The sequence below is a fragment of the Pieris brassicae genome, chromosome 13 (assembly GCF_905147105.1).
Source record: "Pieris brassicae chromosome 13, ilPieBrab1.1, whole genome shotgun sequence".
In the NCBI taxonomy this organism is placed as follows: Eukaryota; Metazoa; Arthropoda; class Insecta; order Lepidoptera; family Pieridae; genus Pieris; species Pieris brassicae.
In genome coordinates, this window is record NC_059677.1 from 6,221,130 (window position 1) to 6,238,057 (window position 16,928).

Sequence of the window (16,928 nt, forward strand, 5' to 3'; positions counted from 1 at the left end):
CATCGCGGTTGGAAAAAGTAGTCGAATCTTGAGATTGAATTGAGTTTTAATGACGTTTCTCTATTTTTTTTAAGTTTAATGAAATTAAGCAACACAACACAACACAAATTGTTTATTTGAATTATCAATTCCAAATAAAATAACATATATAATCTTATACGTTGTATTCTTATATTCTTATACTGTTACGTTTAACCGTCCCTCCGCGACTTATTTATATATAAAAAAAAAAATAATAATAATAATAATAATAAATAATAATGTGAAGTAGACACTATTAATGGGTAGAAGATAGATGATAACTTCTAATGAACCTATTGTCGATTTTTATATTTCAAGTTAGGGTTTCACAGACAGACAGACAGACAGCCCGGTATGTAATATATACGTAGGTGTATAAAATATAAATCTCATATTTTTAGCACATTATTTTTTAAAGATATTTTAAAATGATGGCAATGATGTACAGTAGAAATATGAAATATGCGGGGGGCGGGGGCGGGGGGTAGTGCAATAGGTCTCCCTATTGTTTGCAACTTTTATTGCACCAACACATCTGGCAAAGGTGTAATTATTTTAGAATATTGTTTTGTCGGGCAGTCGGGCGGCGGAGGCGGAGGCGACGCTCCAGACGGGCCCGTGCGATTAACACGTATTAATTATTGTTATAGCGATTGGTAGACGACGACGACGACGACGACGAAGAAGAAGTGATCGCGACGGTGGTGGTGGTGTCGTACGGTACGGTGATTGTGGCGAAGAACGGCGGTGCTATACAGGTGTGATATGAATATATATATTTATTTATTTATTTATCGATTTATCTATTTGTCTATTTTTTGTATCTCTCGTGTGAAGTGCGCGCGTTCAACGAACTGATTGAGATGAGATGTGACGTGACGTGATGTGATGTGATGTGATGTGATGTGATGTACGATCAAGATGATCAGAGAGAATGTCTATCTATCTATATATCTCTAAGACTGAACTGTGAAGTGTTGTTTTCTAGGATCGCATTAATTAAGTGTCGCGACGGCTGTCGAGTTGCTAGCAAATAGGTAAGTTAATAATATGTATATCACTACTTTTTTTTTTTATATCTTTAACAACGTGCATTGCATACATACAGGCATTATACCAACACATGATACTAACAAAATGCACGTAAATACTATATATATATATATACAATATATATATATACAAATAGTTCAAAAACGTTTCCTTGGAAAGCTTTGCAATCGTCTACGCTTGCCTGGCGTGCCGCCGTGCCTACTATTGCACGTGTACAAACGTGTGCTTATAGCAAGCTTATTTCAAGTTTATTTATATAAAATATTTAACTTTTATAATATACATACATCTTTGCGTATATACCCCTAGCGTTGCTGTCTCGCTCTTACAACTTAATTACAAATATCTATTGATGTGTGGTTTAAGTTTTTATTTTGTTTATTACTGTTCTGTACTGTTTTTGATATTTTTAATATATAATCATATTTTTTAGGCATACACGTTGATTTAGAATATGTATATGTTTCGACAAAATAGGTAATCTCTTATTATTTATTTATTTATTTAATTATATATAAGTAATTTTATTATTACTACCTTTTCACGTTTATTTATCGATTGAAACTCTCAACTTCGGTTTCGCGAAACATATGTTAGCCCTGAAAAGGGCTTTTTGTGTGGCGTGTTTGTGCGTGTTGTTGTGTGTGTGTGTATACATACAACATCGACACAACCGACCAACTTGTGATGCGTTCGTCGCTCTTCCGTCCGGTGGCCGACCCTCCTCCTCCTCCTCCTCCTTCTTCTTCTTACCGGTGATCAGCGCACGCGAACACAGTGCGGCGGCTCGTGCGTATTGAACGTGGATTGTCGCGTTCACTTCTTGGAAGCGGCCGATGCCTTTTTAGCGGTGGCGGCCTTCGATTTGGGCGCGGCGGCTGCTGCCTTCTTCGGTTTGGGTGCTTTAGGTTTTTTGGTCGGTGGTTTCGCGCTCCTCTTCGCCTTGGAAGCGGCGGCGGTGGTCGACGCGCCCTTGCCGGACGCTGCGGCGGAGGCGGCCGCGGAGCCGCGACCTTTCTTCGGAGCGGCCGACGCGGCCGGCTTCCTCTTGGCCGCAGCGGCTGCCTTCTTGTCTTTGGCGGTGCCACCCCTTCCGCCCGCCTTGGCGGGGGACGCGGTCTCGGCGGCCGCGGCGGCGGCCTTCTTGCTCCTGGCGCCCGCACTCGCGGCGGTCTTCTTGGCGGCTTGTGCGGTCGGCTTCTTCACCGATTTGGCCGCGGAGGACGCCGCCGCGGCGGAGCCCCTGCCGCCGGAGGAAGCGGAGGCGGCCGTCGCCTTCTTCGCCGCGCCGCCGCCGGTTCCCGACTTGCTGTCTATCTTGAACGAGCCCGATGCGCCCTTGCCCTTCGTCTGAATCAGGGTGCCGGAGGCGACCGCGCGCTTGAGATACTTTCTTATGAACGGCGCCAACCTCTCGGCGTCTAGGCTATAATTCGAGGCGATGTATTTCTTGATCGCCTGCAGGGACGATCCGCTCCTCTCCTTGAGCTCTTTGATCGCGCTGTTGACCATGTCGGAAGTCTTGGGGTGCGTTGGTCTCGCCTTGGGTTTCTTCGCGGCGGCCGCCGCCGCTGCCGCTTTTGGTGCCTTCTTGGCGGGCGTCGCCGGCGCGGGTGTCTCCGATGCTACTGCTGTGTCGGCCATTTTTTTTATTTTTATTAACAATTAATTAGACACTTAACAACGTTAACACGTAAATTAACGAGTTTTTAATATATTGTAAAATTGTAGTGAATGTACAACAATGCTAAGAGTGCGCGGCGCTAGTGAGCGCCTGCCAGACGAATCAGTATACCGCGACGAGAGCTTCGTCAACTATATGCGTTTTCTCGTATTCGGCGTGGAAACTTTTCACTAACACGTCTCAGTTTGATCGGAATTTTTCCAATATATAATCGAGAAATTGCACAAAATCTCTATTCTAATTAGACTTTATGATATCCGCGACCGGTCACGACTTCGAGTCGCCCTGCAGGCGTTGGCGTGCGTTAGGTATCGACTTTTAAAGTTTGTTATTGTCGACTCGCGCGCGTACCGTTAACTTTAAATTGACAATTAAACAATTAAATCAAACGGTATTCGCACGTGCGATGTCTCCCGTTGAACGTCAAGATTCCAAGGTTCAACGGGATCCGTTCGTTTAGACAATATATTAAGATTACGATTGATTTTATCGCATCGAATGCGGCATGTTGTAGAACAGCACCACTCTCCGAGACGAGGCCGTAGAGGCGCGCGTTCTCTTCGCTCCGTAACACACAATATAAGTTTATTAATAAAATATATATTGGTAAAAGGTTGATGATAATATAACAAAAGATGTAAATAAGAAAATTTCATTAGCCCAGGAGCGATTCGGTCGCGACCTGCGGCCGTTTAGGTTAGACGTATATCTATATTGTTAATTTTCATAATATATCATATGTATATTATTATCAAAATCTCAATTACGCTATATTACGACGTGATTGTTAAAGCCGTACCGTACCGTGTACCTACTTTACATACTAAGTACATACGAAGACTTTATATTATTATCACGCTACACGTAACGTGTATGTAGGTATGTAGATAGTTAGCTTTAGATATCTATAGGGAAATGTAGCGGTTTTGCATTCGATATTAATTTTCCATCTATTAAATATAAACATGTACATACCAATATATATTGGTATATTAATTAATTTTAGGTGACGTTTAGTCGTTGTGATAACGTTTTATTTTTATTATCGAAACATATGCGGCCCTGAAAAGGGCCTTTTTATTGTTGTTGAAAAATACATAAAGTTAGGTAGGTAGGTAGGTAGGTATATATCAGTGGATATACGACCGAACCCAACTTAACCTCCGAAACCGTAGAGGGTGCGGCCCTGGCGCTTCAGAGCGTACACGACGTCCATTGCGGTGACGGTCTTCCTCTTGGCGTGCTCCGTGTAGGTTACCGCGTCGCGGATGACGTTCTCGAGGAAAACCTTGAGAACACCGCGGGTCTCCTCGTATATGAGACCGGAGATACGTTTCACGCCACCCCTGCGCGCCAGACGTCGAATCGCAGGCTTGGTGATACCCTGGATGTTATCACGGAGCACCTTCCTGTGCCGCTTCGCGCCACCTTTTCCCAATCCCTTTCCTCCCTTACCGCGACCGGTCATTGTGAACCAGCGAGTTTCGAATTGAAAACTGAGTGAATTTAAGAATCAACCAACACTGCGTACGTGCCTCACGTACTACGTTCACTGTTCGAATGCGCTTCGCGCCGATTAACTCGCGGTTTATATAGAGAAATGCCCGAACCTCGAATATATATAAGGCGGCAGTTGTCCGAGGGGTGGGGGGGGGGGGGGTATCGGTCGGTCGGTTTGTAGAGATATTCGTCCTTTAATGTTATTTTCGTTGTCGGTTACGTATGTATAATATATAATAACTACATAAATAATCAAAATGAACCCTCCAAATATGTCTACAAACTACAAACGGTAAAGACGTAATACGCAAACAAAAAAATCAATAAAAACAATTAACAAAATTATTAAACTCAGTCAACGCAACGCAACCTTAAGTGGTGCCATAAATATGTACTTAAATAATAATAAAAAATATTTATTATTATTGTGGGCGTGAGGTACTTATTGTTTTCTAAGAAACAATGTAACAATAGTGTAAAATATAGACGCATAATAGAAAATAATATATATATATATATATATATTTTTATTTTTATTTTGTATTCTATTTCTTTTAAAACCTGTTTGTTACCGGACAGACGGTGCGATTGGTCTGTTTAGTCAAAATTTTGTAAATCGTAAAACAATTGATTAATAATTTTCTATCAGTTCATTACTTTTTTTTTATTTTATTTTAAAAGTTTTACGTTTTAATCGTTCGACACGTGATGTCTGTCTGACTGTGGCACTACTGTTGAGTGTGCACAATTAGATGCATCATTTGAATCATATGCGGCCCTGAAAAGGGCCTTTTGTTGTAGTAATAATAATAATAATAATAATATGTTATGTTATGTATACATATTACGCAAAATTAAGCACGCTCGCCGCGAATGCGTCTCGCCAGTTGGATGTCCTTGGGCATGATCGTCACTCGCTTGGCGTGAATGGCGCACAGGTTGGTGTCCTCGAAGAGACCCACCAGATACGCCTCGCTCGCCTCCTGAAGCGCCATCACGGCGGAGCTCTGGAACCTGAGGTCGGTCTTGAAGTCCTGCGCAATCTCCCTCACCAGACGTTGGAACGGCAACTTGCGGATCAACAGCTCGGTACTCTTCTGGTAGCGACGGATCTCTCTCAGCGCGACGGTGCCGGGCCTGTAACGGTGAGGCTTCTTCACGCCGCCGGTGGGGGGAGCGCTCTTGCGGGCCGCCTTGGTGGCGAGCTGCTTTCGCGGCGCCTTACCGCCGGTGGACTTACGGGCTGTCTGCTTTGTACGTGCCATTACGACGACTGCTCGAACTCGCTCACTAACTAACTCAACTCTAAAATTATACGATCACGATCGACACGTCCGTCGCGTATCAACTGTGGTGATGATATAAACCGCGTTCACGCGCGGAGAGCGCCTTTATATATAAAATCGAAAAGAGCTCGGGGGTAAGGACGGGTTTGCCGTGCGTGACAAAAAAAGAAGCGTACCTATGTGAATGAAATTGTTTATAACATAATAATAAATATATATTATCACTGGTCGGTCGGTCAGCGGATAACATTTATGCATGCATAATATATAATTATACTTATATACATACAATGTATGTGTTTTGTTTTGATTTTTCTTTATAGGTGTAGGTTAACTACTAAAGCCGACATGTTATTTAATAATACATTTTCATGGTAGATTTTATGTCAAATGTTTACTAGATATGTGGTGTATTTAGAGAGTATTTATTTATTTATTTATTTATAGTTTTTTACGCTTGTCGTTGATACTATGTGGTCTCTACGGACTCTTCGGATATATATTGTGGCCCTGAAAAGGGCCGTTTGTTTGGTTGGTTGGTTGGTACTTGATGGTACTATGATGATGATGATTATTATTATTGTCAATCGCTCTCATTATGATATAATATAATAAGAGAAATCGCCGGCGCTGAGACGACGCGGCGTCTGGATGACGTGTTCGTCTCCTACGTTGCGTACGTCACCGCCGTTGTCCCACCCCGCCGCGACGCTCACTTGGAGCTGGTGTACTTGGTGACGGCCTTGGTGCCCTCGCTGACGGCGTGCTTGGCGAGCTCGCCGGGCAGCAGGAGCCTCACGGAGGTCTGCACCTCGCGGGACGTGATCGTCGAACGCTTGTTGTAGTGAGCGAGACGAGACGCCTCAGCCGCGATCCTCTCGAAGATGTCGTTCACGAACGAGTTCATGATTGACATCGCCTTCGAAGAGATACCGGTGTCGGGATGCACCTGCTTGAGCACCTTGTAGATGTAAATGGCGTAGCTCTCCTTCCTCTTGTGCTTCTTTTTCTTTTTGTCCGATTTGGATATGTTCTTCTGTGCCTTGCCGGACTTCTTGGCCGCCTTGCCGCTGGTCTTTGGTGGCATAGTGAACGCGAGATGCGAGATGCGAGAGTTGAGAGAATGTATCGACTACTGCACACACCACACGAGAATAGCTTTTTTAAAAAATTTTTCGTCACTTCAGTATACTTCACTTTGAAAGTGTTCTTGCAACCGGTCCGGAGTTACATGGTATACGTTTCGCGGCGGCCAATCGATCGCGTCGTTACCGTTAGAACGCCGCGTGTTGGGACACGAGAGGGGGGGGGGGGGGGGTGAACGGCGCCGTCGAAGGGGGCGGGGCGTTGTATTATATGTGTATCTGTCTCTATCTCCGTCTCCCTCTCCCTCTGACACGATTTATTTATGGTTATTTAAAGTAAAATTTACAACAACAACAACAAAAAAAAAAATGTACATAACATAGTATGCATGTATTGTCTATTAAGTATTACTGATTGGATGATTGCGTAAGCGAGTAATTTCGAGCGTGTTATTATTATTAAGTATGAAAAAGAAATGAAAAAAAAATTGCGAGATTTATCTATTGGTTATTGTCTATATTATATTGTAGTATAGGTAATTTAATACTAATTTGATAGAAACAAATAATCATCTACTAATATTACATTTTGTCTGATGACCGTTTTTATATATCACAGTAGTAGTAGTAGTAGTAGTAGTAGTAGTAGTAGTAGTAGCAGTAGTAGTATACTTATAATAGATAATAATATGTAGGTAGGTATAATCTCGGTGAGATCAAAGTACGTATTATGTCGTTGAAACATTTATCTAACAAAAAATGGTGGTGGTACGGTTGCCACACCACCACCACCACCATCATTGCGTTTTAATGAATCATATTGCGGCCCTGAAAAGGGCCTTTTAGGTCGTTGCAATGACAACGATACGATTGTATTGTAATGTAATTTATGTCTTCTTCTCGGTCTTCTTGGGGAGAAGGACCGCCTGAATGTTAGGCAGTACACCGCCCTGTGCGATGGTCACGCCGGAGAGTAGCTTGTTGAGCTCCTCGTCGTTGCGTATGGCCAACTGCAGGTGACGCGGTATGATCCTGGTCTTTTTGTTGTCACGGGCCGCGTTACCGGCCAACTCGAGCACTTCGGCCGCCAGGTACTCCATAACGGCCGCAAGGTAGACCGGCGCACCGGCACCCACCCTCTCGGCGTAGTTGCCCTTCCTGAGCAGCCTGTGGATACGACCGACCGGGAACTGGAGACCTGCGCGGTTGGAACGCGACTTTGCCTTCCCCTTGACCTTGCCGCCCTTGCCACGTCCGGACATTTTGTATGATTGTTTGTTTGTACGTACACAACACGACACTACTCTACACAACTACTCGACAGCGAAACGGTAAGACTGGTGAGTGAGGTTTTTTTTTCCATAGCGACGAATTTGTTAAATATAAATTCCAACGGTATTTAACCAACCGGCCGGGTATGACAAACGACGAGGTCTACTTCTCTACGCTACTAAACGCGATTGGATGCCGGCCGAGCGAGCGAGCGATATTCAGAGAGATAGAGAGCGAGCGAGATGGGGAGGGCTGACTGACGTCCAGTACCGTATCTACGTATACATAATATTATGTAAAGAAAAAAAGTAGTATGTTTCTTTATTGTATACTAGATGGCGGTAGCATCCATCCATCGCGGTTGGAAAAAGTAGTCGAATCTTGAGATTGAATTGAGTTTTAATGACGTTTCTCTATTTTTTTTAAGTTTAATGAAATTAAGCAACACAACACAACACAAATTGTTTATTTGAATTATCAATTCCAAATAAAATAACATATATAATCTTATACGTTGTATTCTTATATTCTTATACTGTTACGTTTAACCGTCCCTCCGCGACTTATTTATATATAAAAAAAAAAATAATAATAATAATAATAATAAATAATAATGTGAAGTAGACACTATTAATGGGTAGAAGATAGATGATAACTTCTAATGAACCTATTGTCGATTTTTATATTTCAAGTTAGGGTTTCACAGACAGACAGACAGACAGCCCGGTATGTAATATATACGTAGGTGTATAAAATATAAATCTCATATTTTTAGCACATTATTTTTTAAAGATATTTTAAAATGATGGCAATGATGTACAGTAGAAATATGAAATATGCGGGGGGCGGGGGCGGGGGGTAGTGCAATAGGTCTCCCTATTGTTTGCAACTTTTATTGCACCAACACATCTGGCAAAGGTGTAATTATTTTAGAATATTGTTTTGTCGGGCAGTCGGGCGGCGGAGGCGGAGGCGACGCTCCAGACGGGCCCGTGCGATTAACACGTATTAATTATTGTTATAGCGATTGGTAGACGACGACGACGACGACGACGAAGAAGAAGTGATCGCGACGGTGGTGGTGGTGTCGTACGGTACGGTGATTGTGGCGAAGAACGGCGGTGCTATACAGGTGTGATATGAATATATATATTTATTTATTTATTTATCGATTTATCTATTTGTCTATTTTTTGTATCTCTCGTGTGAAGTGCGCGCGTTCAACGAACTGATTGAGATGAGATGTGACGTGACGTGATGTGATGTGATGTGATGTGATGTGATGTACGATCAAGATGATCAGAGAGAATGTCTATCTATCTATATATCTCTAAGACTGAACTGTGAAGTGTTGTTTTCTAGGATCGCATTAATTAAGTGTCGCGACGGCTGTCGAGTTGCTAGCAAATAGGTAAGTTAATAATATGTATATCACTACTTTTTTTTTTTATATCTTTAACAACGTGCATTGCATACATACAGGCATTATACCAACACATGATACTAACAAAATGCACGTAAATACTATATATATATATATACAATATATATATATACAAATAGTTCAAAAACGTTTCCTTGGAAAGCTTTGCAATCGTCTACGCTTGCCTGGCGTGCCGCCGTGCCTACTATTGCACGTGTACAAACGTGTGCTTATAGCAAGCTTATTTCAAGTTTATTTATATAAAATATTTAACTTTTATAATATACATACATCTTTGCGTATATACCCCTAGCGTTGCTGTCTCGCTCTTACAACTTAATTACAAATATCTATTGATGTGTGGTTTAAGTTTTTATTTTGTTTATTACTGTTCTGTACTGTTTTTGATATTTTTAATATATAATCATATTTTTTAGGCATACACGTTGATTTAGAATATGTATATGTTTCGACAAAATAGGTAATCTCTTATTATTTATTTATTTATTTAATTATATATAAGTAATTTTATTATTACTACCTTTTCACGTTTATTTATCGATTGAAACTCTCAACTTCGGTTTCGCGAAACATATGTTAGCCCTGAAAAGGGCTTTTTGTGTGGCGTGTTTGTGCGTGTTGTTGTGTGTGTGTGTATACATACAACATCGACACAACCGACCAACTTGTGATGCGTTCGTCGCTCTTCCGTCCGGTGGCCGACCCTCCTCCTCCTCCTCCTCCTTCTTCTTCTTACCGGTGATCAGCGCACGCGAACACAGTGCGGCGGCTCGTGCGTATTGAACGTGGATTGTCGCGTTCACTTCTTGGAAGCGGCCGATGCCTTTTTAGCGGTGGCGGCCTTCGATTTGGGCGCGGCGGCTGCTGCCTTCTTCGGTTTGGGTGCTTTAGGTTTTTTGGTCGGTGGTTTCGCGCTCCTCTTCGCCTTGGAAGCGGCGGCGGTGGTCGACGCGCCCTTGCCGGACGCTGCGGCGGAGGCGGCCGCGGAGCCGCGACCTTTCTTCGGAGCGGCCGACGCGGCCGGCTTCCTCTTGGCCGCAGCGGCTGCCTTCTTGTCTTTGGCGGTGCCACCCCTTCCGCCCGCCTTGGCGGGGGACGCGGTCTCGGCGGCCGCGGCGGCGGCCTTCTTGCTCCTGGCGCCCGCACTCGCGGCGGTCTTCTTGGCGGCTTGTGCGGTCGGCTTCTTCACCGATTTGGCCGCGGAGGACGCCGCCGCGGCGGAGCCCCTGCCGCCGGAGGAAGCGGAGGCGGCCGTCGCCTTCTTCGCCGCGCCGCCGCCGGTTCCCGACTTGCTGTCTATCTTGAACGAGCCCGATGCGCCCTTGCCCTTCGTCTGAATCAGGGTGCCGGAGGCGACCGCGCGCTTGAGATACTTTCTTATGAACGGCGCCAACCTCTCGGCGTCTAGGCTATAATTCGAGGCGATGTATTTCTTGATCGCCTGCAGGGACGATCCGCTCCTCTCCTTGAGCTCTTTGATCGCGCTGTTGACCATGTCGGAAGTCTTGGGGTGCGTTGGTCTCGCCTTGGGTTTCTTCGCGGCGGCCGCCGCCGCTGCCGCTTTTGGTGCCTTCTTGGCGGGCGTCGCCGGCGCGGGTGTCTCCGATGCTACTGCTGTGTCGGCCATTTTTTTTATTTTTATTAACAATTAATTAGACACTTAACAACGTTAACACGTAAATTAACGAGTTTTTAATATATTGTAAAATTGTAGTGAATGTACAACAATGCTAAGAGTGCGCGGCGCTAGTGAGCGCCTGCCAGACGAATCAGTATACCGCGACGAGAGCTTCGTCAACTATATGCGTTTTCTCGTATTCGGCGTGGAAACTTTTCACTAACACGTCTCAGTTTGATCGGATTTTTTCCAATATATAATCGAGAAATTGCACAAAATCTCTATTCTAATTAGACTTTATGATATCCGCGACCGGTCACGACTTCGAGTCGCCCTGCAGGCGTTGGCGTGCGTTAGGTATCGACTTTTAAAGTTTGTTATTGTCGACTCGCGCGCGTACCGTTAACTTTAAATTGACAATTAAACAATTAAATCAAACGGTATTCGCACGTGCGATGTCTCCCGTTGAACGTCAAGATTCCAAGGTTCAACGGGATCCGTTCGTTTAGACAATATATTAAGATTACGATTGATTTTATCGCATCGAATGCGGCATGTTGTAGAACAGCACCACTCTCCGAGACGAGGCCGTAGAGGCGCGCGTTCTCTTCGCTCCGTAACACACAATATAAGTTTATTAATAAAATATATATTGGTAAAAGGTTGATGATAATATAACAAAAGATGTAAATAAGAAAATTTCATTAGCCCAGGAGCGATTCGGTCGCGACCTGCGGCCGTTTAGGTTAGACGTATATCTATATTGTTAATTTTCATAATATATCATATGTATATTATTATCAAAATCTCAATTACGCTATATTACGACGTGATTGTTAAAGCCGTACCGTACCGTGTACCTACTTTACATACTAAGTACATACGAAGACTTTATATTATTATCACGCTACACGTAACGTGTATGTAGGTATGTAGATAGTTAGCTTTAGATATCTATAGGGAAATGTAGCGGTTTTGCATTCGATATTAATTTTCCATCTATTAAATATAAACATGTACATACCAATATATATTGGTATATTAATTAATTTTAGGTGACGTTTAGTCGTTGTGATAACGTTTTATTTTTATTATCGAAACATATGCGGCCCTGAAAAGGGCCTTTTTATTGTTGTTGAAAAATACATAAAGTTAGGTAGGTAGGTAGGTAGGTATATATCAGTGGATATACGACCGAACCCAACTTAACCTCCGAAACCGTAGAGGGTGCGGCCCTGGCGCTTCAGAGCGTACACGACGTCCATTGCGGTGACGGTCTTCCTCTTGGCGTGCTCCGTGTAGGTTACCGCGTCGCGGATGACGTTCTCGAGGAAAACCTTGAGAACACCGCGGGTCTCCTCGTATATGAGACCGGAGATACGTTTCACGCCACCCCTGCGCGCCAGACGTCGAATCGCAGGCTTGGTGATACCCTGGATGTTATCACGGAGCACCTTCCTGTGCCGCTTCGCGCCACCTTTTCCCAATCCCTTTCCTCCCTTACCGCGACCGGTCATTGTGAACCAGCGAGTTTCGAATTGAAAACTGAGTGAATTTAAGAATCAACCAACACTGCGTACGTGCCTCACGTACTACGTTCACTGTTCGAATGCGCTTCGCGCCGATTAACTCGCGGTTTATATAGAGAAATGCCCGAACCTCGAATATATATAAGGCGGCAGTTGTCCGAGGGGTGGGGGGGGGGGGGGTATCGGTCGGTCGGTTTGTAGAGATATTCGTCCTTTAATGTTATTTTCGTTGTCGGTTACGTATGTATAATATATAATAACTACATAAATAATCAAAATGAACCCTCCAAATATGTCTACAAACTACAAACGGTAAAGACGTAATACGCAAACAAAAAAATCAATAAAAACAATTAACAAAATTATTAAACTCAGTCAACGCAACGCAACCTTAAGTGGTGCCATAAATATGTACTTAAATAATAATAAAAAATATTTATTATTATTGTGGGCGTGAGGTACTTATTGTTTTCTAAGAAACAATGTAACAATAGTGTAAAATATAGACGCATAATAGAAAATAATATATATATATATATATATATTTTTATTTTTATTTTGTATTCTATTTCTTTTAAAACCTGTTTGTTACCGGACAGACGGTGCGATTGGTCTGTTTAGTCAAAATTTTGTAAATCGTAAAACAATTGATTAATAATTTTCTATCAGTTCATTACTTTTTTTTTATTTTATTTTAAAAGTTTTACGTTTTAATCGTTCGACACGTGATGTCTGTCTGACTGTGGCACTACTGTTGAGTGTGCACAATTAGATGCATCATTTGAATCATATGCGGCCCTGAAAAGGGCCTTTTGTTGTAGTAATAATAATAATAATAATAATATGTTATGTTATGTATACATATTACGCAAAATTAAGCACGCTCGCCGCGAATGCGTCTCGCCAGTTGGATGTCCTTGGGCATGATCGTCACTCGCTTGGCGTGAATGGCGCACAGGTTGGTGTCCTCGAAGAGACCCACCAGATACGCCTCGCTCGCCTCCTGAAGCGCCATCACGGCGGAGCTCTGGAACCTGAGGTCGGTCTTGAAGTCCTGCGCAATCTCCCTCACCAGACGTTGGAACGGCAACTTGCGGATCAACAGCTCGGTACTCTTCTGGTAGCGACGGATCTCTCTCAGCGCGACGGTGCCGGGCCTGTAACGGTGAGGCTTCTTCACGCCGCCGGTGGCGGGAGCGCTCTTGCGGGCCGCCTTGGTGGCGAGCTGCTTTCGCGGCGCCTTACCGCCGGTGGACTTACGGGCTGTCTGCTTTGTACGTGCCATTACGACGACTGCTCGAACTCGCTCACTAACTAACTCAACTCTAAAATTATACGATCACGATCGACACGTCCGTCGCGTATCAACTGTGGTGATGATATAAACCGCGTTCCCTTTTTTTTTTTTTTTTTTTTTTTTTTGAATGGAATCTCGCTGTTGGCCTTAAGGGCCTTTACAGCTCAGCTCGGGCTGTTTTGGCGAGCGTAGCTCGGCCAGAATGGCGTTTTATCCCGCGGCTAGCGCAAGGGCGTCTCCTGTGAGACTCGAACCTCGGCTTGGGCCGTCGCGGGGCGGTCAATCGCCTGAAGGGCAGGACGGAAGCTCACTGTAGTGAGCGAAGTGCGAAGTAAAGGTCCTCGCCTTCCCCGGTGAAGGCGGTTTTTTACCCTAATCTGAGATTGGCTATTTTTATTATTGGCCGCGCGGGCGGCATTTAATTTATTGTTTGCTACAGTAATTGGATCGTCCGGATCCGTTAGTATGTGTCGAGGCCTCCTGCGAGCCTTTTTTGTCGGGAAGGGGTAATAGTTGATGCTATTACGCACCAGCGGATTGGGATGGTGTTTAGCCTTGTCAAAGTGGCGTGTGGACGCCAACTTCATCCATTGGGCTATGGTAGGGAGCTCCAGGTCATGGTGGAGATCGACGTTTCTCACATAGAAGGGCGCACCGGTCGCGATTCTCATGAATCGCGACTGAAGCACCTGTAGTCGGTGTATATAGGAGGGGGCACAATGCGCAAAGACTACGCTAGCGTATGTCATGCACGGTCGGATGCAGGCCTTGTACAGGGTGACCTTGTGTCTTAGAGACATTTGACTCCTTTTATTTAGGAGGAAATGAAGGCGAGAGAGGACAAAATGTGCCTTCTTGCGAACGGCGGCTATGTGCTTTCGGAAAGACATGCCGCTATCGAGCGTGACTCCTAGATATTTAACGGACTTTTGCCATGGAATGGCTTGCCCGTATAGGGTTACCTCTGTCTTGAGGTGAAATTTATCCCTAGCGATAGCACCGGGGTTGCCCCTGGCAAAGAGAACTGCTACGCTTTTCTCGGGATTTATTTGGAAGCCCCATTTCCGAAACCATTCGCCTAACGACGTGGTAGCGGTCTGGAGTCTGTCCACAATGACACCTCTATCTTTATGGGTGGTATAGAGAGCGGTGTCATCGGCATAGAGGGCTAGCTCCACATTGGGAGCCCTAGGGATGTCGCCGGTATACAGCGTGAACAGAAGGGGCGAGAGGACCGAGCCCTGAGGGACTCCGGCCATGATGGGGCGAGGAGACGATAGCGTTCCTTCTACGCGATAGCGCATTGAGCGGTCGGACAAGAAGTCGTGTACGATACGCACGAGTCTTAGTGGCACATTAAGGTGGTAGAGCTTGTAAACCAAGCCGTTGTGCCAGACCTTGTCGAAAGCTTTCGCTATGTCGAAGAAGAGCGCACCCGTGGCTCTCGGTTTCAGGGAGCTATTCATCCCGGAGAGGATGTGCTCCGTGATTCGATGGACTTGATGAACGCACGAGTGGGCCGGCCTGAAGCCAAACTGCTCATCGGGAATGAGCCCCTTATCTAGGGCAAAGTCTAGGAGGCGCTTTTTAAGTACCTTCTCGTAAAGCTTGCTAAGCGTATTGAGAAGGCTGATAGGGCGGTAACTGGTGGGGTTGTTACGGGGTTTGCCTGGTTTGTGAATACCAATGACAATGGCCTCTTTCCACTGCGCCGGGAAGGTGCAGTTTTCAAGGAGGCAATTGAAAATGGACACTAGTAGGCATATCAGATGGGGCGGGAGGCACCGGAGGACCTTGTTCGAGATGGCGTCGAGACCTGGAGATTTACGAGGCAGTGAACTCTTTATTAGAGTTTTGACCTCGGCGATCGACGTAGGAGGGAGCGGCTCGGGAGGGAGGGGCAGTGCTACGATGCGTTCGACCTCGCGGTTCACGTGTTCGACGTGCGCCGGGTCGCTATGATCGAGATACGGGGTGCACTGCTCCACTAGGTTGACGGCTAAGCACTCGGCTTTTTCGTCGTCGTCGAATGCGTCAGGCAGATTTGAACGCTTGAGAGGGGGCAAGGACGCCACCGTGTCGGTTTTAAGGGAACGCGCGAGAGACCAATAGGCCGTGTGCGAAGGTGACAATTCGCTGGTAAGACGGTCCCAGCGTTCGTTTCTAATTTCCCGCATGCGCTCTTTGACTCGGCGCTGCGAGGCGCGGAGTGCTCTGCGGTTTTCGTCGGTCGGTGCTCTGGCGAAGGCGCGAGTCGCCGCGTTCTTCTCGGTCAACAGACGCCTCGCGTCCGGGGGAAGCTCCCAGCGTTGAGCGAACTCATCTGGGACCTTCCGGGACGACTCGGCGACCTTGGTCTGAATGTGATTAGTGACCGAGGAGATCGCGTCTAACGCGTGAGCGGACGAGACTAAATTGTCGGGGACATTTGGGAGGGCAGAGGTGTCGGCGGGCTTGAGGGCCTCGTCTAACTTCTGCCAGTCGACAATGGACTTGAACCTCTTCTCTCGAGTGTTAGGAGGGCCGAATTCAAAGTGAACCGGGAAGTGGTCCGAGTCTAACTCGTGTAACGTCTCTACGCTTCGCGGCTGTAGTGCCACGTTACGTAAAACCGCTACGTCTATGACGTCCGTTGAGAGAAGGCCGTTGCCTGTTATGCCACGGCGAGTCGGTTGTATGGGGGCAATGACGTTGAAATTGAGCACGTCTATAAGCCTATTGAGGGCTAACCCATTAGGGTTTTGTTTTGAACTATTCCAGTCCCCGTGTTTGCTATTGAGATCCCCGACTAATAAGACCGAGGGGCCCATCGCAAACAGGGTTCTGAGATCGCTCTCTAGTATGACCTTGGCGGGAGGGAGGTACACCGACGCGATAATAATCGGCTGATGGCCGGTCATGGCTACGCGCAACACAGAGCACTCTATGTTGGTAAGGGAGGGCGGGTCTAACGGCGAGCAGTGAAGCGCTCGTCTATAATAAATGAGCGTACCGCCTTTCGCCGTAGGTCGGTCGTTTCGCACTACGTTGTAATTTGCGAATCTGGGAGCGCGAACGCTGGGCTTGAGGAAAGATTCCTGTACTAGGAAAATATCTATTTGGTGGCGAACGAGGAAATCTCGAACCAAATCTGCCTGCG

At 45.5% G+C, this 16,928-nt stretch overlaps 6 protein-coding genes across 6 annotated transcripts; all 6 read right to left on the reverse strand.

Moving 5' to 3' along the window:
* Positions 1-1,509: 1,509 nt before the first annotated feature.
* On the reverse strand, positions 1,510-2,804 carry LOC123717706 (late histone H1-like). The gene has a single exon (XM_045673848.1). It carries the CDS (start codon positions 2,716-2,718, stop codon positions 1,891-1,893), a length of 828 nt encoding a protein of 275 aa, XP_045529804.1. The 5' UTR covers positions 2,719-2,804; the 3' UTR covers positions 1,510-1,890.
* Positions 2,805-3,782: 978 nt separating this feature from the next.
* On the reverse strand, positions 3,783-12,559 carry LOC123717735. Its single transcript, XM_045673877.1, has 3 exons — positions 12,183-12,559; positions 5,184-5,552; positions 3,783-4,231 (listed from the first exon to the last, which is right to left on the reverse strand). The coding sequence occupies exons 1-3, from the start codon at positions 12,478-12,480 to the stop codon at positions 3,915-3,917; spliced, it is 984 nt and encodes a 327-aa protein (XP_045529833.1). The 5' UTR covers positions 12,481-12,559; the 3' UTR covers positions 3,783-3,914.
* On the reverse strand, positions 6,049-6,699 carry LOC123717709 (histone H2B). The gene has a single exon (XM_045673850.1). It carries the CDS (start codon positions 6,629-6,631, stop codon positions 6,257-6,259), a length of 375 nt encoding a protein of 124 aa, XP_045529806.1. The 5' UTR covers positions 6,632-6,699; the 3' UTR covers positions 6,049-6,256.
* Positions 7,450-7,964, reverse strand: LOC123717721 (histone H2A). Its single transcript, XM_045673862.1, has one exon. The coding sequence runs from the start codon at positions 7,889-7,891 to the stop codon at positions 7,517-7,519; it is 375 nt and encodes a 124-aa protein (XP_045529818.1). The 5' UTR covers positions 7,892-7,964; the 3' UTR covers positions 7,450-7,516.
* On the reverse strand, positions 9,764-11,058 carry LOC123717702 (late histone H1-like). Its single transcript, XM_045673844.1, has one exon. The coding sequence runs from the start codon at positions 10,970-10,972 to the stop codon at positions 10,145-10,147; it is 828 nt and encodes a 275-aa protein (XP_045529800.1). The 5' UTR covers positions 10,973-11,058; the 3' UTR covers positions 9,764-10,144.
* Positions 12,560-13,132: 573 nt separating the features above from the next.
* LOC123717731 (histone H3) lies at positions 13,133-13,829 on the reverse strand. The gene has a single exon (XM_045673872.1). The coding sequence runs from the start codon at positions 13,775-13,777 to the stop codon at positions 13,367-13,369; it is 411 nt and encodes a 136-aa protein (XP_045529828.1). The 5' UTR covers positions 13,778-13,829; the 3' UTR covers positions 13,133-13,366.
* Positions 13,830-16,928: the final 3,099 nt, after the last annotated feature.